This window comes from Haliotis rufescens, unplaced genomic scaffold, assembly GCF_023055435.1.
Source record: "Haliotis rufescens isolate VD_foot unplaced genomic scaffold, xgHalRufe1.0.p SCAF_2, whole genome shotgun sequence".
Lineage (NCBI taxonomy): Eukaryota > Metazoa > Mollusca > Gastropoda > Lepetellida > Haliotidae > Haliotis > Haliotis rufescens.
In genome coordinates, this window is record NW_025963890.1 from 56,667,450 (window position 1) to 56,692,390 (window position 24,941).

General features: G+C 41.3%; 2 protein-coding genes across 4 annotated transcripts in view; both read right to left on the reverse strand.

The window, feature by feature from the left end:
- LOC124141222 (opine dehydrogenase) overlaps positions 1-1,085 on the reverse strand; it is a 31,294-nt gene extending 30,209 nt beyond the window's left edge. The window contains exon 1 of the mRNA XM_048400213.1: positions 866-1,085. The gene's annotated coding sequence lies outside the window, so the exon portion shown is untranslated. The remainder of the gene's footprint in view (positions 1-865) is intronic.
- Positions 1,086-12,441: 11,356 nt separating this feature from the next.
- Positions 12,442-24,032, reverse strand: LOC124141241 (opine dehydrogenase-like). Of its 3 annotated transcripts, none has more exons than XM_046509204.2 (2): positions 23,923-24,032; positions 12,442-14,475 (listed from the first exon to the last, which is right to left on the reverse strand). In XM_046509204.2, exon 2 carries the CDS (start codon positions 14,437-14,439, stop codon positions 13,237-13,239), a length of 1,203 nt encoding a protein of 400 aa, XP_046365160.2. In that variant the 5' UTR covers positions 14,440-14,475; positions 23,923-24,032; the 3' UTR covers positions 12,442-13,236. The 3 variants fall into 3 exon arrangements, with proteins under 3 accessions (XP_046365160.2, XP_046365153.2, XP_046365169.2); XM_046509197.2 differs by lacking the exon at positions 23,923-24,032 and adding an exon at positions 23,377-23,502; XM_046509213.2 differs by lacking the exon at positions 23,923-24,032 and adding an exon at positions 20,225-20,278.
- Between the last annotated feature and the right edge of the window lie 909 nt (positions 24,033-24,941).

Below are 24,941 nucleotides of genomic sequence, written 5' to 3' on the forward strand. Positions count from 1 at the left end.
TCGATGGGCGTGTCCAATAGCATCGCGTATTGAAAGAACACACACACACACACACACACACACACGCACGCGCGCGCGCACACACACACACACACACACACACACACACACACACACACACACACACACACACACACACACACACACACACAAATACACTGCATCTGAAGTGCATACTCTGTCATCCCTCACCCCGCAAATATTCCTTGACCCGTCCTCATGTGTATAAACACATGTTAATATGGTTGTGTGAGAAAGGAGAGACAGACTGAGAGAGAAAATATGGACACAATAATTTGGCAGTGACTCTGCAGAATAAGGAACAAGTAAGTATAGAACACGCCTTAGACACATGTTATATATAACACGCATATAACACGCGGGAGGAACAATTGCTATACATCTCCATGAAGACAGTAACGAGCGGTGCTAGATAACCGCTATTCCGAAGCTACAAGTAAATTAGTTCTTCCCACTCTGTTGAAATTCCAGGACTTTAAAAGCAATCAAAATCAATACCATGTCCCCTCAAGGATTTGTCTTTAAACGTCTTGAAATCTGTTTTTTTAAAACCTCTGACATATTTGTCGATATCGGGCATGATCCGACGTGTGTTTTTTTAATTTTAATCTACTCATGTTGGCAACATCAATAGTATTTCACGGAATCCTGTTTTCTCAACTGCGTTCTAGAACGTAAAGGTAGAGGAGCACCAGATGGGTCTAAAAATAGTCAATTTGTGAAACTCGAAACCAATAGAAATAAACTGCAGGCACTGACTGCACATTCTTAACACTCAGATTAGTAAAACGAATGTAATATACTCAAACCCCATGCCAAAGATCCTTACAGAAGACACACATACCTCCAATTGTCCAAAACTGAACCTGGTCCTAACGAAGATAGTCGGTAACACGGCAAACCGGAAGCAACGAGCAGCAGACGACACCTTCCAGGCGCATTGACCTCTTATGGGAAACACAAGCACTCGGCGGAGGAATACCGTTGAGCGGGGGATGAGCACACGTGTCTGTTTCAATGAAAACGTGGGCTGGCAATGAGTGTACCCTGACCGTGAACACGATGTCGGGAATGTTGGCGCTGCACGCTGCTGTTATTACATCATCCTCGCGAGGCGAGGGTTACGTTACAGGCGTCAGGCAATGGGCACAAGGTCAAGCTAATCATACAGGGTTAGAATTTCATGGCATATGTCCATTAAGTGAGGTGAGGTGAAATGGGGTTTAATGTCGCGTCCAAGACTATTGCACTTATAAAGCAACGTGTGTGTGTGTGTGCGTGCGTGCGTGCGTGCGTGCGTGCGTGCGTGCGTGCGTGCGTGTGTGTGTGTGTGTGTGTGTGTGTGTGTGTCCCTTGACCAGCCGCTAACACTCTTGATCCTATTCTATACACGATGCCATTAGATTTATTAACACGCTCATACAGATACAGCCATTTGTTCCAATCTTTTTCAAAAATGTGGATCAGGTGCATTATAGAGATAATCAATGTCCCACAATGCTTTTAAATAACTCGAATTTTGACTGACGACTTCATACAAGATGTCTAACATTTATCTTTATTGTCTAAAAATATTGAGTATCAAATACATACCACAGGTTAAGTGTACGTTGCAATCATCAGCATTGACACATAAACTTTTCTGATTTAAGATTCTATAAATAATTACTTATTTCATCATTTCTTTTTAATTAGTCAGATATGTATGATAAATTGTTGGACATATTTTATGCTGATCATTCCGAAGACAAAACATCGACGTTTCATAGTTTATCGAGACTATTACACTGTCGTGCAATAGGGAGACCTCTTGACTAGTTCGTACGGAAGCCTTTTAGGGCCATTTGTTAGATATATACTAACTTGAAATGTCAAGATGTTATGTTGAAATTTCAAGATACATACTAAGTTGAAATTTCAAGATAATGATATTGAAATTTCAAGATATTACCTTGAAATTTTAAGATTATAACTTAAACTTTCAACTCATTATCTTGAAATTTCAAGATACTAAGTTGAAATTTCCAGATGTTATGTTGAAATTTCAAGATATTAAGTTGTAATTTCAAGATGCTATGTTGAAAATTTAAGATACATCCTGGCGTCCTTACTGTCCGCTTATCTAGACTTGCCTATTGTAAGGATAGAATTACTACACACCCATGGACTTATCTCTCCGTACAGCCTTGGAGCAAGGCAAACAGTATGTGTGTAATACAATCTGCGAGCTGGTCTGTAGGTGTGTAACTCGATATGGAAGAGTCAGCCTATCGATCTTCTGTGTCGGTGTCTAATTCCACACAGTGAAGGTCGGTCTTCTCAGACTGCCTCTCATCTGTACGTACGTCCCCAGCATGTGGTCCAGATATATAATTGTGTATAATATTTTAATAATATATTACAATAAAGAAATGCTGGAGTAACTTCATACGGTGAGAATTGGATGCTAGAACTGAAAGGATGATGATTGCTCTACAACATATACGCTCTACGGTTTGTAAGGGGATAAACACCTCCCCTTCTCACCCGATTCCCGTATCAATATTATTGACACCAACATTCAAACTACGAAAACATGCGCCAGTGTTGTTTGTTTTGAAGATTGATGTACTGGTATATAATTGGTGGCTTTCAGTATAATCCAAATGTATCGGGACCATATGTTCAAGGAAGACAGGATAAAATTCCAACATACCTACGCTGATGATTCCTGCTATACTACGTCACGCCGAAGACCCGGGTTCGATTCCCGACATGGGTACAATGTGTGAAGCCCATTTCTGGTGTCCCCCGCCGTGATATTGCTGTAATATTGCTAAAAGCGGCGTAAAACCATAACACTCACTCACTCCTGCTATACTAATTATATAAAGTGACGTGAAGTGAAATGGGCTTTAACGTCGCGTTCAAATGGATATCACACAAAACACATGTAACATATTCTGAGACGACTAGTCCTTGCTCTGTCCTCTCAATGCGAGCGCCAGGCAAGTTAACAACAAGTACCACCAGAGACCATAAAATGAAAATGGCCTCTGGCAGCATCTTTTACCGTCTTTGGTATGACGCGGCCAGGGCATCGAACCATTGACCTTCATCTCTCCAGGCACAGCGTATTGGATGAAGTTCATTGACAAGGAAAACTGTTAAACACAGACGTGGATTGGTCAATTATATTTATGTGACGCTCAGTTAGTTCACGCTGAAGCGTACTTGTTACAGTTCGAGTACTGATAGGGAAAACAGAACACAGGCCTACATTGTGTCAATTAGAATACAATAGTGGCATGTTGAGCCTGAATACATGAATACGGACATTTCCGATAATCCTGGTACGTAAGACCGCAATAACAGCAATATTGCCGAAGACAATGACAACCAGTCGATGTTCGGTGATAATGAAACCTTTCCTCTAGCCTATTAGGGTTGTTATTATGTTACTCAGTGAGAACCAGTATCATGTTACTCAGTGAGAACCGGTATCATGTTACTCAGTGAGAACCAGTATTATGTTACTCAGTGAGAACCAGTATTATGTTACTCAGTGAGAACCAGTATCATGTTACTCAGTGAGAACCAGTATTATGTTACTCAGTGAGAACCAGTATCATGTTACTCAGTGAGAACCGGTATTATGTTACTCAGTGAGAACCAGTATTATGTTACTCAGTGAGAACCGGTATTATGTTACTCAGTGAGAACCAGTATCATGTTACTCAGTGAGAACCAGTATTATGTTACTCAGTGAGAACCAGTATCATGTTACTCAGTGAGAACCAGTATCATGTTACTCAGTGAGAACCAGTATTATGTTACTCAGTGAGAACCGGTATCATGTTACTCAGTGAGAACCGGTATTATGTTACTCAGTGAGAACCGGTATCATGTTACTCAGTGAGAACCAGTATCATGTTACTCAGTGAGAACCAGTATTATGTTACTCAGTGAGAACCGGTATCATGTTACTCAGTGAGAACCAGTATCATGTTACTCAGTGAGAACCAGTATTATGTTACTCAGTGAGAACCAGTATCATGTTACTCAGTGAGAACCAGTATTATGTTACTCAGTGAGAACCAGTATTATGTTACTCAGTGAGAACCAGTATCATGTTACTCAGTGAGAACCAGTATCATGTTACTCAGTGAGAACCAGTATTATGTTACTCAGTGAGAACCGGTAAGACGCACGTAGAACAGCTTCCGCCCCGTGACAGTTGGCGCGGTAGCTATAGGGTGCTTAGCTCCGTGGAGTGGCGTCATGGACTAAAAAATTGAACAGCTTAGCCCTTGAAGATGAAGAACACTCTCTGATGTCTTTTATTAAATATTTAGATGTAGGACACTCACTGTTTAATTCCCTTTCCTTAAAAAATAATTATGTTGAAAGCCATAACATCAACGACATTTTTAATCTATTTTATTTCAAATAATGAACCAGGTAACGAAGAAATATCTGTGTACAACTTCAAATAAATTTGAAATACTTATTATAGATACTCCAAGGTCAAAACATAATAATTTGTGAAGGTACTTTGTATTGTTATCCTTACTTCTTATGTATCTGTTTATATAGTTTATAAAATATTGTCGTCACGATATGGCTGAAATATTGCCGATGTGACGTAAAACATAAACTCACTCACTCACTATAAAATATTGTCACTGTTTCACTAGTCATCACCACCTGCATGTCCCGCTGTATCACTTCTTGAGCAATTCAACTGAGTGTTTTCATTGTTGTTTCAAGTTGTGTGAAGCATCAATATTTGCTTCGTTTGCTAATTATCAAAGAGCGAATGAAAGTGTTTTATGCCGCAGAACCGGACGTTTCTGCTACAACATAACATCCTGCAAATTGTTGTTGTTGGTTTGTTGTTTAACGCCGAACTCAGCAATATTCCAGCTATATGACGGCGGTCTGTAAATAATCGAGTATGGACCAGACAATCCAGTGATCGATATCATGAGCATCGATCCACGCAATTGGGATCGATGACGTGCATCAACCAAGTCAGCGAGCCTGACCACCCGATCCCGTTAGTCGCCTTTTACGACAAGCATAGTCACCTTTTACGACAAGCATGGTTGCTGAAGACCTATTCTACCCCGGAATCTTCACGGGTCTCCTGGAAATAAGTGGTTGAGCAACGATTCAACGATGCCCTAACAAACAACCAGTCAGAAAAGATATTACCACTAGTCGACCAACAGACAAGTTCTTCTATCGCGAACATCACACAATAGTCATACAGACCCTTAAACAAATATATACAACACAGCCCATGCAAGTCTATACTATTTTGCAAGTTTAGATAACTGCAGTATCTGAAAATGGAGAGAGTCTCTGGGCTCCTTTTTATTATATTTCATAACTATAATTTAACAGCGTTTTATCGGTAAAATATGTTCATTTCAGAGACTAGATGTTTGTCTTATCACACAGGTAAGGTTCTAATATGTTGGTCCCCCCAAGATCCGGGTAAGAATGGGTCTTCGGGGAACCCATGATTGTCGTAAGAGACTGACTTGATCGGGTGGTCGGGCTCGCTGACTTGGGTGATGCATGTCATCGTATCCGAATTGCGTAGATCGATGTTCAAGATGTCAATATCTGGATTTTCTAGACCAGATAGATTATTTACAAACCGCCGACCTCAAGCTCGAATATTGCTGAATGAGGCGTTAAACAACAAATAAAGAAATTTAAAATGTTGACGTTATTAAGTTGAATGAGTTGTTTTAATATTACAGGTGTGTATGACTGATGACTATAAGCGAATGTATTAAACACATCAGAGTGGACAGTCAGATTCGAGTGCCTTTGACTTTTGATCAAGAACCGTGATGAGCGTTGTTTCTTTAACCAATGCAGATTCCATAAAGATTTACGTCATACGCTCTTAATTATAGCACAAGTCAAATAGCCCCTTTTTTACATAATGAATGGAATCTGTTTACAATCTATTTTAGCCACTACTATATTTAAAATGTTGAAAAGAAGACACATGATGATGTACATAAATTATAGTGAGTGAGTATGGTTTTATGCCGCTTTTAGCAATATTCCAGTAATATCACAGCGGGGGACAACAGAAATAGGCTTCACACATTGTACCCATGTCGGGAATCGAACCCGGGGCTTCGGCGTGACAAGCGAACGCTTTAACCACTAGGCTACCCGACCTACAGAAATTATAAAGGCATTCAGTCTTATATGATAGCTTTTATCAATTGTATTGTTTGATTTCATACCATCTTATTATTTTGTGTTAATAATACAAAATTTGTTTTAGATATTTTTTAAGTTCATCGAATTTATTTTTGTAAAGAAAATTTGATACATTAAAAAAATCAAATTTATTTCAATAAATTATTTCTTATTTTTGTCCAAGGCATCAACTTCGGTCGATTTATATGATGTTTCATAAACAAGCACGTTGAACATCAATTTTTAAAGCACAAACGTTCTATAATTGGCTGTATTCAGTGGTTGATTATAAGGTTAGGTTATATCTTACATGATGTTTTGGACACCCACGTAATTCTGAATTTCTTATCTGGAACCTACATGACCATGTGTTAGTTTGCGTTCTTTCAATTTCTTTCTGTTACAACAGACATAACAAACTAGGGCTTGTGTTCTATCAGCTGCGGGTTTTGAAAGCAAATACTATAGAATTGTGTACATTATTTTACTCAAATTTATATACTATATAGCGGGCTTTATGTATTATAACATTGTGATTTTACATATTAAACTTTCCACTTCGTGTAGTCGGGAATCACGTACCATCATCTCAGCGTGATACAGACACTGATCGAAGTCCATGACCCCGATAACGCTGATTCAGTAGCATTCTAAAGTTCTGGGGGCACTGGTGGCCCAGTCGTCTAAGGCGCTGCGATTCGCTGTGCAGAGTTGCGTCCCTTGGGCACGCCAGAAACCTATAATTGTGGTTTCGAATCCCGGTTCGCCCCAATTATGTTTCTAGGTTTGTCAGCACCATACCCGTGCTCGTGGGTTTCACCGAAGTGGTAAACGTCTTAGACCTGCATCACTTCGGGCTTTCCTCCCACATTAAGCTGACACGCCGTGATATAACTGGAATAATGTTAAAAGCGGCGTGAAACCCAACTCACTCACTCACTCACTTCTAAAGTTCTGTTCCCCCGTGTTAGCGTCCAAGTTCCTTGTGTCGAAGTTACTGTGATGTAGCATGCAGTAGTTTCCAGCATGCGCTTCAAACCCTTTGAAAAACAATCAATTTGGTCCCAGTACGTCATGTGTGTCCCAACGAGGGGCACCAAGGCTTATTGGTTTTCTTGAACCCTTGGTTGTCTGGACGGTTTTCAATTTGGTGACACACCTCCTCTGTTAGTAAAGTTGAGGCTGAGATGATTGGGGAAAGAGTTTTCGCTTTGATGTCACGCCGCTGAAAAAAACCCCGTCAGTCAAATTGTCTGGGAGACTAACATCTAGTCTCTGAAATGAACTTATTTTACAGATTAAAACAGTTGTTACATTATCTTAATAAAAATATAATAAAGAGGAGCCTAGAGACTCTGATACTGCAGTAATCTAGACTTGCCAAACATTATAGACTTGCATGGGCTGTATCAGGGTCTGTAAAAGAGACTAGTGGAATTTATATAGAGAGTGATATTTCTTTTACTAAAAGCCTAGATCAAACTTAACCAAGTCTAGTTTCATTGATTCCACAGCGGATTGGTTCCTTTGACTTTAAAAAAGTTATGAAATATAATAAAAGAGACCTACTTTATTTTCTGATACTGCAGTAATCTAGACGTGCTAAATTCTATCGACTTTCATGGGCTGTCTTGGATATATTTGTTTCAGGGTCTGTGTGACAGACTAATTGTCTGGTTTCTATGCAGGCCGCCGTCTCCGGGCAGGAGTTCTTCTGCCTGGCGTCAGGCAACCAACACTTTTTTAATGAAAATTGAATGAGTGGCGGGTGATGCCGGTAGGGCAGGACATGCTTGCTCGTTTCACGATCACCTGGTGTCTTACTGATTTTCAGTGATCTATTCACATAATTACCGTCATTTTGCCTTTGTGTGTGTGTGTGTGTGTGTGTGTGTGTGTGTGTGTGTGTGTCTGTGTGTGTGTGTGTGTGTGCAAATGCCGATTTTATAGTCCCACTCAGATACCATACCCCAGTTCAACATGAATACCCCAAATTCCTACAAAGGTGCATGATATTCCTACAATCCCTACAATGTTGATGTGTAATTCCTACAAAGATGCTTGCTATCCCTTCAATGCCTACATTCCACCCAAACTGTTAAAAATATGTGCGAAAATTGAATACGAATGCTTGAATGCCAAAATATGAGTCATTTTAGATAACTCACAATAGAGTAAAGAGGTGATATTTTCCCTTGAATATTAGGTTCTTTTCTGACAGTGATATATTATCCAGTGGTTTGAATAAATACAAGCGGAATAACCATTTTTAAAATCATCAGGAATCGCTCCTGGAAGCAGGATGCATGATTCCGACGACATCATAAGCATGTTCGGCTGAAAAATTCCGATGGAACGTAAGTTGTAACTCACTCACCCATAAGTATGTTTGAGCATCACTAAAACATCACTTCGAGAGTTCATCTGTTAAGATTTAAGACTCCAATGTTGCAGTTTCTTTTGACAGTCGAATCACGAACTCCGATAGCTGTGAGAAACCTTGTCTACACAACAATACACTTATTGATCCGATGGAAGCAATTGTTGCACTTATAAAGCGACGTGCGTGCGTGCGGGCGTGCGCTCGCTCGCTCTTGTACTAATCCGGATTGATGCCGATTTATAGTGCTAGCCCACTGAGATACCATGCCGCAGTTTAACATGAATATCCCACTCAAACACAGTAAACAGACTCCGAGCCGACCAGTCCTTGTTTTAGCCCCTTGGTGCCGAGTAGTTTAACAACACTAACCTTCTTTTAACGTCTTTTGGTATGACGCGGCCGGGGATCGAACCTCGGACCTTCCGCTCTCCGTTAGTCAAGTAAGGTAAAGCTGGCATCTCCATGGTGACGTAGATCGGTGTTACACTGTCGACCACTGGTTTGTTGCGGGATGCCAACGGTGGTGCGGGATGCGCTAACCTTTTCGAGGGCAAATGCCTGGCCTAATCACTGTTTGATGGTGATTCGTGGACACATGTTCATGATATGCTCGGAGTAGAATCTGCTTTTAGCAGAGATTTCATACGAATATGGAAGGGGTTACATCGCTTTTATTTGTATGATCCAAACATAATTGTACTTTGCATGTATATCGCCCTGGTGTAGGTGGAACCTGGTATATTACAGATGACTAAACATCCATTCACCCACTCATTCAGGGTGTTTCGTCATCAGCCGTGTTTGTTGTAAGAGCCTACCACAATGAGGTGAGGTGAGGTGAAATGGGGTTTAACGTAGCGTCCAAGATTTTTACACTTATATAGCGACATGCATGTACGTGTGTGTGTTTGTGTGGCTGCTTGTACTAGTCCGGACTGATGCCGATTTATAGTGCTAGCCCACTGAGATACCATGCCGCAGTTTAACATGAATACCCCACTCAGACACAGTATACTGACTCCGAGCCGACCAGTCCTTGTTTTAGCCCCTTAATGCCGAGCGCCAGACAGGGTAACAACAAGTACCATCTTTAAACATCTTTTGGTATGACGCGGTCGGGGATCGAACACCGGACCTTCCGCTCTCCGGGCGGACGTTCTACCACTAGACCACGGAGGCGGTCCCTATCACAATGAGGATCGGGTAGCCACAATGTGTGACAATCCGGCGGCGTGGGTCGTTGCTCATGCTGTCAATCGTTCGCTCGTCGAGCTGAAGACGTGTTCGATTCCCCACATGGGTACCATATGTGAAGCCCATTTCTGGTGCTTGAATATTGCAATGAGCGGCGTAAGACTATACTCAACCACTGTTGTACCTGATTTATTTTGACTCGTGTATTGTCAGGCAGTTTGTACTCGGCAATTTCTGGCTGCGGCTTTATACTGCATCCCAGTTTATTGTCAAATCACTGTTTTATCACCAATAACGATACGAAAGTGCTTCGATTGATCGAAGACTCTTGGCCAGATTAAAGGCGAATGGCATCAGGCACATTGCCGTTAAGGGAATCATTCCTATATAAATTCCCTTCTGTCTGTGGTTTAGAAATGTGAATCTATAAACCTCGTCAGACAGGATCGTTGTTTACGCAAGAATCGGCGAACATTAGACCAACATGAACATACTTTACAGAAGAAAACACTTGTTTAATTAAAGTTACGAAATATAATTGAAAGGAGCCCATAGACTTTTTCTTCAATTTCAGATAATGCAGTAATCTAGACTTGCCAAACATTATAGACTACTTGGGCTGTATTGGATATATTTGTTTCAGGGTCGGTATGACAAGACTACGGCTGACTGAACGGGGCGGGTTGTTATCTAGAGTCTGCTGAGGCGCTCCGTTGTGCTTGCCATGCCTCAACGTCTTCAGGAACCTTGTTCTTCCATCTGCATCAGAAGAAGCAACCTCCCATTTACGTCGAAATGTCAAGAGTCTTATTTTCGACTTGAATGATGCATTGTGGTGGTTAGAGCATGCAAAGAGGTCACCAGGAAGAACCTTCTTTTAGTATTTACCAGCTTATCTGATGGCGGTTAGAGCGTGCATGGAAGTCACCAGGAAGGACCTTCTCTTAGTATTGAGGAGGTTCTTGTCTGGCAGCGGTAAGAGCATGCATGGAGGTCACCAGGAAAGACCCGCTCTTAGTATTTACCAGATTGTTGTCTGACAGCGGTTAGAGCATGCATGGAGGTCACCAGGAAAGACCTTCTCTTAGTATTGACAAGACTGTTGACTGATCGCGGTTAGAGCGTGAATGGAGGTCACCAGGAAAGACCTTCTCGTGGTATTGACAAGACTGTTGACTGATGGCGGTTAGAGCGTGCATGGAGATCACCAGGAAGGACCTTCTCTTAGTATTGAACAGATTGTTGTCTGACAGCGGTTAGAGCATGCATGGAGATCCCCAGGAAGGACCTTCTCTTAGTATTGACAAGACTGTTGACTGATGGCGGGTAGAGCGTGCATGGAGATCACCAGGAAGGACCTTCTCTTAGTATTGACAAGACTGTTGTCTGATCGCGGTTAGAGCATGCATCGGGGTCACCAGGACAGACCTTCTCTTAGTATTGACAAGACTGTTGTCTGATAACGGTCAGAGCATGCATCGGGGTCACCAGGAAGGACCTTCTCTTAGTATTGACAAGACTGTTGTCTGATGGCGGGTAGAGCAAGCATGGAGGTCACCAGGATTACCTTCTCTTAGTATTGACCAGGGTGCCGTTGTACAAAGCGATCTTTGCGCTAAGGTGATCGTAACTCCTATACCTTAACACTGACTTACGACAGTCGTAGCGCTAAGGTTGCTTTGTACAGCGGCACCCAAATTGTTATCTGATGGCGGTTAGAGCATGCATGGATGTCACCGAGAAGGACCGTCTCTTGGTATTGACTAGATTGTTGTTAACATAGATGTGACATAAAACATTATTTATAAAGGCACCTTCTTAAAAGAGAGTTTTGTGTCTACAAATTAAATATCTTAAGTATAAACAACTTATACCATGCCGAAGTGTGATAAATACAGTTATCATACCGTCATATATCAGAATGATGAGATCTGATTGGTCCACGTGATCTTGATTAAATACTCTGTATCCCTCCTTGGAGGAAAATAAATTTCTCTAGTGGGTGAATAAATCCATTTTACCCCGCCACGAGCAAGACTTTTCTGAGAGGCAGAATAAATCTCATATAATGAATATTACCAATTGTCGTAAGGGGCAACTAACAGGATCGGGCGGTCAGGCTCGCTGACTTGGTTGATGCATGTCGTCGATCCCAATTGCGTGGATCGATGGGTTTCACCGAAGTGGTAAACATCTGAGACCTGCATCACTTTGGGCTTTCCTCCCACATTAAGCTGACACGCCGTGATATACATGTAACTGGAAAGCTGTTAAAAGCGGCGTTAAACCCAACTCACTCACTCAAAAGAAAAGCTGATCGTTGTTCTGGTTTTGTTCCATAATTGCTTCAACACACCAACAACCGTGAAGAAGTTAGAATAGGTCTTCAGCAACCCATGCTTGCCGTAAAAGGCGACTATGCTTGACGTAAGAGGCGAATAACGGGATCGGGTGGTCAGGCTTGCTGACTTGGTTGATGTCATCGTATCCAAATTGCGTGGATTGATGCTCATGATAATAATCACTGCATTGTCTGGTCCAGACTCGATTATTTACAGACCGCCGCCACATAGCACGAATATTGCTGAGTGCGGCGTTAAACAACAAACAAACAAACAAACAAACATAAGTAATGGCCTATGTAGTTTAACCCAAAGGTGTGATTTTATTGTAGTAATGGGGTACAGCGAAGACTAAAATAATTTTATAATATCTATCTGCCTGACTGTCTATCGGGTACAAACGCGTGGCGGACGGGTTACATATGAGTGGCCCCATGCGTGTAATGGGAATGAACTTCTAGACAGTAGTGTAAAAAACCCATGTACCCCTCGTGATCCTGCTGCAACTTATACTATACAGGAGCTTGGCTTTAAGTTTGGACCACCCTCGTGGTTACACAGAAGGTAAATCATCAGCAAGATATTATTGCTGCCTTAGATTCACAATGAAAGGCGAGATAACAAACGTAGTTTTAGTTCGACAGAGGTAATCGAGGAAGCTAATTGCGTCCCGTTTCACAGGGGGCCATTGAGCTAGTTCTTCTCGTTTTAGGTTCCACAGAGGTAATTGAAGATGTTCACGTCGGCTTGGGATCCACAGAGGGAATTGAGGTAGTTCATGTCGTCTTGGGCTTCACAGAGGGAATTGAGGTAGTTCATCTCGAGTTCATAGTGGTTATTGGGGTTGAAGAAACACGTTACCGCTCTCCGAGACAATCATACTGTCGTATGAGTAGAAGCCAGAGCGACAGCATCTGAATCTGTTGTTATATATCTAACTATACCACGGAGGTAAGAACCGAACAAACCTCAAATGTGATAATATCCCCTCCTTGAGGACAAGACGTTTCAAGTTCCTAGATCCACGTCAACAGAAATACATGTATAAGCATGGCTCTGGTTATTCTATATTCGTGTATTGTATGCCTACTTAATGCTGAGCAGATCCTCAATGGTGTTATATCCATACTTCTGAGGACATCTGGTCTCCTTTATATCCTTGCCAGTCAGATCAGTTCCCACCAGGTACTCCTTACCCAGCTTCTTCTGACACCACGCCAGAACCTCATCGTGGTAGGGAGTTGGTACCCCAGCAATCAGTGCAATGCCTTTGGTTACCACTATGCCATCAGGGACATCCTCCACTAGATAGCGGTATCTGAAGTTGGGGGAGAACTTACCATCTGGTTCATCAACCATGGGGTGGACTAAACCATCGTAGGCAGAATTGGATTTCATGATCGTGAAAAGGCTTGTTGGGTCACCAATTGTGTCCTTGTAGTCCACTCTGTAGCAGTCTTGAAGATGGACTACTCCTGAGAGGTCTATGTCTGGACGTTTGGCTGTGATCGCACGGGCTGCTGCAACACACTCATCGCTGATGCCACTTAGATACTTAATCTGAGTCTCGTCTAAGCCTTGATAGAAAAGCGGTTTCTCAGACAACTGCCGTCCGTCCCAGTCTCTCCATTTGGCGTACATTATTGGTGGATGAACTATCGACTTTGTGTCCAGGATTGGTGCTAGGTAGTGCTTGCCGACTTCCAGTTTTGTCTCTGGGCCAATAACAGCTTGAAGAACCTCGCAAGGATCTTTATCTGGATTGCTGTTTCCCTTAAGGATGGAACCCTGAAGGTGAACTTTTAGACCAAGAACTGTGGCGCTCTTTCCGAATTCATTTATCCGACATGCCCAGGGTAGGGATTCAAAGTTAAGAATTGGACATTTTCTACCTTTGTCCTTCAGGATGTCTAAGCATTGGAACTCAAAACCAGGTTGCCCAGGGAAACCAACAAGTATTGTGTTTGGTTTTATGTATGGTTCAATGGCTTCGAAATACCCTTGATGTGTAAATGCTGGCACACAAAATATAATCATGTGAGCGCCCTCGATAGCTTCGGCTGGATTCTTGGTTATGAGAGCTGGTTTAGATTTTACAGTGACATCCCCAACACTTTCATGCAGGTTTATGGTCAAGCCTTCGTCCCCCATAACTTTCGTCCATCTCTCTGCCTCGTCCTTAAAAAGGGTTAGTATTCTCGCTTCTGTGTTCTCGCGAGATGCTGTGAGACCTGCTGTCACATGGGCTGCGTTACCAGCCCCGAGGATGAGAACAACCAACTTTGTCATGCTTCCTGTCCTAGGGAGTTAGAGAAGGTGCACCTGCTGAAATAGAGAACGCGTCATCAATAGCTTATCTATACATGATCGGCAAGCAAGACAATTATACGTATTATTTTAGAGAAAAATTAAAATAATTACCTGAATAACATCCTTCACCTTGTTGTTGATGATGTTTGTTTGCTTGTTGTTTAACACCACACTCAGCAATATTCCAGCTATATGACGGCGGTTCACCTTTATGAAAGTTTGAAGCTGTCTGACACTAAACAAATTATAACCCTTGTGTTAAGCGCCTGACTTCCAACTTATATTACCATAGTATTACCCCGATCAATGGACCAGTATGCACTTCATTCTCAGCTCCCTGGGGAGTATACGACCTAAGCTGCCTATAAGGCTCTATAAGGTTAACAATCACATTACCATCAAATCCTACCGGGTACCCATTCACTGCTAGGTAAAGAGAGGTACAACATGGTCACCAATACAGCTTCTCTCCGCTATCAATGTTACTTAAGTCACCTGATTTGTGACCTGTGCGTTGTACACATGATCATTTTCCACACAACCGATTCAATTTTACGTCGGCGTAACTGACTGGCCATCAGTGTAGGGGAACAATGTATACACGTAACTCTTGAACGAAGTCACCTCACGTTCGATGGTAAGAATTACGGTTTTCACATCAGTAAAGATGAACAGCAGTGTCCGACGTGATATCGACTTGTTATACAACATTATTTTAAGTTAAGGAGCGTAAATGATGCTTGGCTTGTGCTTTATTGACAGATAATCCACGCTTGAAACATTGTCATGTCAGATTGAATGAAGAGATAATTGGCTTCAGTTGGCGTCTTCTATATATTTCTCTTTATATGGTGCCGTTCTTTTCATCCCAGGAAAATATATACAGTAACCAGCATTACTAACCAAATAGCCTAAACCTTTTGATCACTCTATCTATTTTCTAGCCCCTTAATCAATCTGAGACCACATGGAATAAGCCTCCCGCGGAATCTGTACCCAATAAGAGCTTGTTGATCACGTAACACGTGAAGCCTGTTCGTGTCTCTATGTAACCAGGGTGTTTATATATAACTTGCATAGACTCTCTGACAGAACGCAGCACACCCATGGGCTTCCGTCCAACTGCACTTATATTTGTGTCCTTGACCTATATGCGCCTCTGTTTGATGCACACGTACCGTTATGGACCGCCTCCGTGGTCTAGTGGTAGAGCGTCCGCCCGGAGTGCGGAAGGTCCGGGGTTCGATCCCCGGTCGCGTCATATCAAACGACGTTAAAAGACGTTACCCTGTCTGGCGCTCGGCATAAGGGGCTAAAACAAGGACTGGTTGGCTCGGAGTCAATATACTGTGTCTGAGTGGGGTATTCAAGTTAAACTACGGCATGGTATCTCAGTGGGCTAGCACTATAAATCGGCAACAGTCTGGACTAGTACAAGCAGCCACGCAAACGTACAAGTACATGCACGTCGCTATATATAAGTGCAAAATTCTTGGACGCGGCGTTAAACCCCATTTCACCTCACCTCACATACCGTTATGCCGTAAAAGGCGACTATGCTTGTCGTAAATCACTGGACAGTATAAATCACTGACAGTAAAGAACCTAATAGTTAAGGGATAATATCACCACAATACCCTGTTGTGGGTTATTTACAATGACTCATATTTTGGCATTCAAGCATTCGTATTCAATTCTCGAACATATTTTCAAAAGTTTGGATGGATTGTAGGGATTGAAGGAAAATCAAGTATCCTTGTAGAATTACACATAAACATTGTATGGATTGTGAATAATGTTTGCACGCATCTTTGTAGGAATTACACATAAACAGTGTAGGGATTGTAGGAATATCAAACATCTTTGTAGACATTACACATTAACGTTGTAGGCCTGTAGGAATATCGAGCATCTTTGTTGGAATTACACATCAACATTGTAGGGATTGTAGGAATGTCAAGCATCTTTGAAGGAATTACACATTAACGTTGTAGGCATTGTAGGATAATCAAGCATCTCTGTAGGAATGACACATCAACGTTGTAGGGCTTGTAGGAATATCAAGCATCTTTGTCAATCTCATTAAAATCAGATCTAAGTTCTCGCTGCCGCTAAACAAAGATGTGATGCTTGAATTCCTGTGCTCGATCGTAGCGCCACCAGTGGCTATTACGAAATATGTCCCTTCTATGCCGCTCCTATGGACCAATCAAATTCCACCTCTCGTATCACTTGCCTTTGCTTCAAACAAAATGGCGGCGCCAAATCAAGACGATCTGATCGATAATCAATATCAATGCTGTGATAAAACGGGTCTTACATCCCGAAATGAAGCACCTTGATTATAAACATGAAAAGATTTTGAAAATATCTGTTGACAACGAGTTTGCGATGCACAGGCTTTGTAAATCCTGCAATCGACCGAAATTTGCACGACGGTTTGCGCAATTTTGATTGGACCATGCATAGACTCGTTAGCCTAATACCAGCCTAGTTCGGCAAGGGTGGAAACTGGACTTTTATAGTCAGTAACTTTTAACTCTCCTGCCTTAGGAAGATGTTTCAGACTATGCTTGAAAAATATGTTGACACAGTTCTCGATTAAAATTTTCAAAACTGAACAAACGATCATTCGGGAATGTCTAATATATGGTTGCGATTGCATGGCAGTGCTTCCCAAGTACTGTGCAACGCCTCCTCCGTTCAAATGTTTCTCCCACGGAAGCGAGAGATAGACGATAATTTTGACGGAATCAGTCGTACGGGCCGTAACTGTCGTTCGGAACACCCCGTGTTAACGTTTTCGAGGTTGCATGGTTAGAAAACACTTTCCGACTGTCACTTTCATGATCTGGTAAGCGACGCTCTGATTGGTCGGATGAAAGGTCGTTCTGAAGTGACCCCTGGGATGTCCTCAGATCTTTGTTTAGCGGTAGCGAGAACTAAGATCTGATTTTAATGAGATTGGCATCTTTGTAGGAATTGCATTTTAACATTGAAGGGATTGTAGGAATATCAAGCATCCTTGCAGGATTTACACATAAACGTTGTAGGGATTGAGAATAATTATTGCACGGATGGGATTGTAAATCCCCCTTGCGAGAAACGTGAGCCATGAGTGTCTGCTTCGTGAACCACCATTGTAGGATGAGTTAATCATCCTAGTCGGATGTAGAATATCACCTGTAGGGATGGGAACAGCGTCGGAATAGTGCACTGTCTCTATGGGCTTAGTGCATGGCCACTGACTGATCACTGAACATCATTATGGGATAAGTGAACCGCCATTAATGGATCACTGATGGATTAGTGGTCCATCATTGTTAGATGGGGGGAAACTGTGTATCTTAATTATAAGTCTGTACTTGACCCTGCGAGACCCCCCCCCCCCCTTCCCCTGTTAACATTGATCTTCCATGACTGTCCAAAAATTGCTTACTGTCATTTATGGGTCATAATCAAAATTGTTCCTGTTATTCATGACGTCATTTGACCAACACAAAATACCCATATTCAGAAGTTAATCAACTTCACATATAACCTAAAATCATTGGGAATCCAGTGCACAGATTAATCAAACAGAAAATCATTGAAATAAAAATATTTAAAAATCTACAGTTGTTAAGTTTAAATGTACCAAAATTATATTGTTAAAAATGAAACAAATGAAAAACATATGCAATATCTTAAATGGACTGTGGTGGATTTGACGAATGGCTCTGGCCTCTGGTCGCATAGAACTCTGGGTAGGAGAGTGCCAGCATATAATTGTACCACTGCGCCGGAGTGTTTTGGAAAATACGCAAACACGAACGCCGATGTGCACTTTCCGACATATTGGATAGTGTTCACAAAATCACGTTTCATGTATGCCGGTTATGAAACGCCTATTAGATCACGTACATTTCAAACTCAGCTGCGACACATACATCCCTGAATTCCTCATACAGAGTAGAATCATACAGGTAGACAAATGGTCTTTCTAGATGAAATCAAGCGAAATAAAAATAAACAAGAGTTTGCCACTAACGTAGCTATATCCCTCGCCCCTGTTGCAGAATTTACGACATAATTAAACCTAAACAAACCCTAACCTGTTTTAACCGAGGTGGAACTTGTCATGGAAATTGTAAAAAAAGAAGAGTTTGGAACCTAAGTCCATCTTGTTGCCATGGAAACGTAAAAAATAAAAACTTCTAAAATTTCTAAATAGCAAAAGGCACCAGTTCAGCATGTACCTGACAAACCTGCAAAGTTTCACGAAGAAATAATGAACGGTTTATGGGTTATGCGTCTGAAACGAACCCTATCCTCACAGATCCTAAGTCCATCTTGTTGCCATGGAAACGTAAAAAATAAAGATTTCTAAAATTTCTAAATAGCAAAAGGCACCAGGTCAGGATGTACTTGACAGACCTGCAAAGTTTCATTAAAAAATATTGAACTGTTTCTGAGTTATGCGCCGGAGACGAAACGTGACGGACGACGGAGCCCGTTTCTATATCCCCCGCCAACTTTGTTAGGTGTGGAAACCGACACTGTGCTCGGAAAATTGTACTTGTTGAAATGTAAACAAAGCAAAATTCAGATTTTACACTCTCCTATTTTGAGAGATCAATTCGTCTAATTGTTGTATACATTGGCTGACGTTTGAGAATATTCGTGGGAAGAGTATCGTAGCACGAATTTTGGAATTAAAAACATATACATTACAATGATCAGGTAAATTCAACAGAAATCGTAAAATTTTCCGTCCCGTGTGACGCCATGGCTGATGCAAAGTCACGCACAACGACGACGGTAGTTATTTCTGACAAATTCTCTTGGTTACATTGGAAAACATAAAAAACAAATAACAGTACCCAGATTGTCTGATCGTTTCTGATTACTTACATGACACATTTATGTATATACCACCCCTCAATCAACGAAAATCAAAATCCTCCTTTGAAAATCCCTGTTGTCAGTGAACACGCCATTTTGTAAAAGTCGGTCACCAGCAGTGATGTCACACTGTAGTAAATATTGTTGTACATAGTTAGCAATTTCTTTGAGGTGAAAGTTTTTAACGCGTCACCATGCGGGTTCTTTGATCTATCTAGTTTCCATTGTCGTCATCGCCTTTATAATCCACAGATGGCGGAAACGTTTTTTTAGGTTTAGGTGTAGGGTCACATTATTTATGAATAGCAAGCAGTACGTCGGATGATGTCACTGTTTTGTATTAATGCTCCACGGCGATCATAAGAACAGACAAAATGCATCGATTCGATACTAAAAAAGTGCGATTTTGGGTGTGTAAGAAACAGATTACTGCACTCGTGCCTGTCAGATACAATTGATCTTACAACTCGCTTTCGCTCGTTAGATACGTTTTGAAACAACTCGTTGTAAGATAAATGGTATCTGACAGACACTCGTGTAGTAATCTCTATGTCCGAGGCGGGCGTTGGTGCCCTAGGAATAACCAGAGATATGTCATACACATAACTTCATTACCACATATACTCCTCTCAGTGTATGACATTTAACATCATACTGCAGTCTAGCAAATAGACCACTGTCGCCATGTTCGTCCAACGACGACGCCATGTTTGTTCCACGGCGACGCCATATCACGCCCCAGGACGTCGATTCACGTCGGTTGCGATATCATGACTGTAGCGCAACCGGTAAGCAAACTATTTCATTCCTTGCAGTTGCTGCAGTCTGCTAACATTAGTGGTGGAAACAAGCTTTCACGACAGAAAACACCTCAACTCACAGTAACCAGCGACACTGAACATCGGCTATCTTTACAAGTGTCAGCACGGCCCCCACAATGCACTTGTGGAATGCTTTGAGTCATGTGATTAAACGGAAGTAAATTAATACAAGAAAACATTGATGCAAAGCATCAAAGTTCCCCGCCATATGTGATGCCTCACAAACGCATAATTATGATGTTACTGAAAGGCATTAAGGAGCATAATTATATGAACCACAAATAACACAACGCTGTTGTGGAAGAAATATTATTTATTTTGAGTATGGGGCAATACAGTTGATACATTTGCATAGGGAAGGTCTATTTAAAAATAGTTTCTTGTTTAAAGCCGCACTCAGCAGTATTTCAGCCATATGACGGCGGTCTGTAAATAATCCAGTCTGGACGAGATCATCCAGTGATTGACACCAAGAGCATCGAACTACGCAATTGGAATATGATTTTTTGCATCGACCAAATCGTCGAGCCTGACTAACCAATCCTCTTCGTCGCCTCTTACGGCAAGCATAGGTTGCTGAAGACCTATTCTAACCTGGGTCTTTATTTAAAAAGAAGATCGAAGGAAATGGAAGCAATTTCTGGCACAAATGTAAACATGTGGAAATAGTATCAGAATAGTATAAAAAATAATGTAAATGAAAATACTAAGGGCTCCATATGGCAAAAAAGTCATACTAGATAAGGTCTATTGGTCACAACTCAAAATATTATCGCGTAGTTGGAGAACATTTCAATACCGGGACTAATCAATAACGGAGATTCCTCGTCTCTTGTTTTACGTTTTTTGGTCAGTTTCTTTTTCGTATTTCTTTCTTTCAAAGAATATTAATTGTGATCATGATGAGTTGAGTTACTTGGTATTTTTTCTATGTACTGTTTTTTATCCAGTGTCAGTAACTGTTGTGGAATGTGGTTTACTTGTAACAATGACTGGTTTGAGTTCATATGATGATGATTGATTGGTTTGTCGTTTAACGCCGCACACAGCAATATCCCAGCTATATGACGGCGTTCTGTAAATAATCGTGTCTGGACCAGACCATCCAGTGCCTTATATCATGAGCATCGATCCACGCAATTGGGATCGATGCCATGCATCAACCAAAGCCTGGCCATCCGATCCCGTTTGTCGCCTCTTACGACAAGCATAGTCGCCTGATATACTGTTAAGATGTAACATAACAATTCATCCATACTACTAAACAGAAGTAAAACCGCTTGTCCATTCGGATCAATCTGACCCAAACCATTCCGTTGATGAGAGTCAAATAATGCATACGAATCAAAATCCGTAAAAATTGCAATGGAGACATCATTAAAAGTTACCAAAAGTGACGGGGATATCAATATTGCTTTTTGAAATGATTCTATGAAATTTGTTTTCCCTGCTTCAATATTTGGAGCACCTGTGGCGGAGCCATGAAACTGATCTGTTATGTAGACAATATCGTTTGGGGTGGTGACTGCTGGGAACTGATTATGACCTAAATACCCCTCATAGCCATCGGTGTTAACTATGTGACTGTAGAGAGCTGTGCCTTCATCCAACAGATTATCGAGGTCAGTGGAACACGGTACAGACGCAAATAGATTTGAGCCATGGGACACAAAATATATGAGTGACCAGAGCTACGGCTGTACATTGAATTCCATTAAACGGTTGAAAAATACTACAGCCTTGATGCAAATTCGCCGACACACTACTCCGATTTTGCTTTGACATTGCTACCAAACGTTTCACATGTGGCTATGTGCGGTGCACTGATTAAAAAAATCACGGGGGACTGGGTTAATTCAAAATACGGAATATAACTATTCCAAATATTTCCAGTGAACATGAGCATCCAAACAATCAAAAGTGTGGTATGTAGAATGTGGAATTCAGCCATATTACATTTAAATTGAGATGTCGTCGTTGTTCATGAATAAGCATATTCAGAAAATATTTTTTATTATGCTGTTATTTACGATCTCCGGAGCACAGTTCTTCTTTTGTATACACCGTGAAAATCAGAAAATTAGTCCTTGAGGGAAAAAGGACATCGGATTACACATGAATGGTTTTAATAATGTCAGCTAATGACCAGAAACGGTCAGATGCATCAATTAACTACATAAAGACGATTTTGAAGTATTTCTTATTGCTTGAAAAGAACAGCATCAACATTCCACGCACATGATTTGTAAGTTTTGTTTCCGTAAATGCGGGGCTTGAAACTTCAAATAAACTAACATGTCGACATACATGCTACAAAATTAACGTTTCCCGTATACTTCTCCGCCTTAAGGGCGGGGAAGAATAAAAGCTTAAATTTAAATCATACTTATTGCTGCATGGAATTATGGATAAGCACACGCTGGACGAATAATACAATGATACTTATATATTTAACTACCTTTTTTAGTGGTGTTTCATTATTTAAACGTATACTTTTTCTCTTAACGATAGTAGGACGCAGACAGTTAGGTGGAAGAGCCTAATGTGTAGTGTAATAATGTTTATGTTTGTTTTGTTTTTTTGTTGTTGTTTAACGCAGCACTCAGCAATATTCCAGCTATATGACAGCTGTCTGGAAATAAGCGAATCTGGACCAGACAATCCAGTGTTTGATGCCACGAACATCGATCCACGCAATTGGGATACGATGACATGCATAAACTAAGTCATGCAGCGAGCCTGACCACCCGATCCGGTTAGTCGCCTTTGACGACAAGCATAGTCGCCTTTTACGACAAGCATGGGTTGCTGAAGACCTATTCTACCCCGGATTTTCACAGGTCAAGTGTAATAATGTATAGCATTTCCCTAAACTATTAAAACATCAATTTGAGCACTCGGACGCAAGCGTACTCGTGCTTTTAACTATAACAATTCAGGTCAAAACTATACTTTAGAACACTGCACATTGGGGTAGAGCAAACTGTATTTCTTAAGTAAAGCTTAGTCTCTGAAAATATTTAATTTCATTATAAAATGATTCCCAGTGAGCTGGAGAAAAGACTTGCTTCATTTAGGGTCACAGTATATAGTCATGGTGTAAGAGCTGGGCAGAATGGAAAATAGTACGGCTCAGTGACTGTGAATAAATGCTACAATGTTGGCGTAATGGTCAGCTAGGGCATACCAAAGTTACGGTCTTAGTACTCACGAATAGCCTATGGATTGTATCGATGACTCGGTGACCGCTGATTGACCCAAGTAGCTGACCTTGGGGCGGCATCTATAGCTGACCGTCACATCTGGGAGACGGAGGTCAAATATATGGATCTGAATGACCTACTTTCAGAGAAGCCTGGTCAGTGTGTTTATTGATCCGTGTGGTATTCCGATATACCTTATAGCGAGGGTGTAGGGAGCGAACGGTTGTAAATGCCTCCGAAAAGATACCACGATGCTGCTGCTACTACTACTACTACTACTACTACTACTACTACTAATAATAATAATAATAATAACAACAACAACAACAACAACAACAAACTAGCAACATGTAACTAATTATAATAACAAACAAACTCGGTATCAACTGCGAGTTTGTTATTATTTTTAGTTAAATCGAGGCGAGAATTTTCTGTTGCATTCCTTCTCGCCCTTCGTCCTCGTCTGCGAGTTTGTTTGTTAATATTATTAGTTTTATGGTGAATGTCAGACATACAAACATGTCAATTGTGTTCGTAAAAAGATGTTTACTCACCAAGTGTATATCATCTGTTCCCAAGGTCACTGCCCGGGTCGAGGTTGGTGTATGTTCACGTGATAGTTGACAGACCGAGGACAACTCACCTGGCGAACTGTTCCCGCCACAATGTCCGTCTCGCGTCGGCAACTCCGCCGAGCAGACGATAACCAACGGGCAGTGACATTATGAGCAGTCACTAATGTTCTCGCCATATTAGTTCTATAGTTCAAGTCTCCATAGTATTAGTTCAATAATTCAAGCCTCCGAAGTATTAGTTAAGTAGTTCAAGTATTTATATTCGGGTTTTCTAGTGCGAGAAAGACAGTTATCATCACAGCGATGGGGAAAACGTGTTTTGGGATATTTTTGAATGTACATAAAATAAAAGCGACAACATCGTTTCCATGATCTTTTAAAAGCAGAAACAGAAGTATCGGTAAATGGTCGGACGTTTGGTCATCGATCTTGTCGAGTGTCCACTATATTCTATTGATCAAAGCACCCGTGAAGATCCGGGGTAGAATAGGCCTTCAGCAACCTATGCTGTAATAGGCAAATAACGGGATCGGGTGGTCAGGCTCGCTGATGGATGTCATCGTATCCAATTGGCGTGGATCGATGCTCATGATGTCAACCGCTGGATTGTCTGGTCCAGACTAGATTATTTACCGCCGTCATGCATATAGCTGGAATATTGCTGAGTGCGGCGTTACATTTAAACAAACAAACAAACTATATCAAAGACTAGTTTCAACGGGCTCTGATACCGGATAGTAGACACACCTGCCTCGGGAAGATAGTTTCGGAATGTTTATATACACGTAGTACAGCGTATATTTTACGGGCGCATCTACTTCCTTGTATTTCCTTTGGAAACGTCATTTTGAGGATTTAAAATGATCTCTACATGTATGTATTATTCTTATAACATGTCACTCTAGGTTTAAAAAAGTCGGTGTTACGTTGTAAAATCAATCTTAGCTACGAGTCTCATCTTATGGTGCATTACAGTAGCTGTAGTCCATCGTCGGATG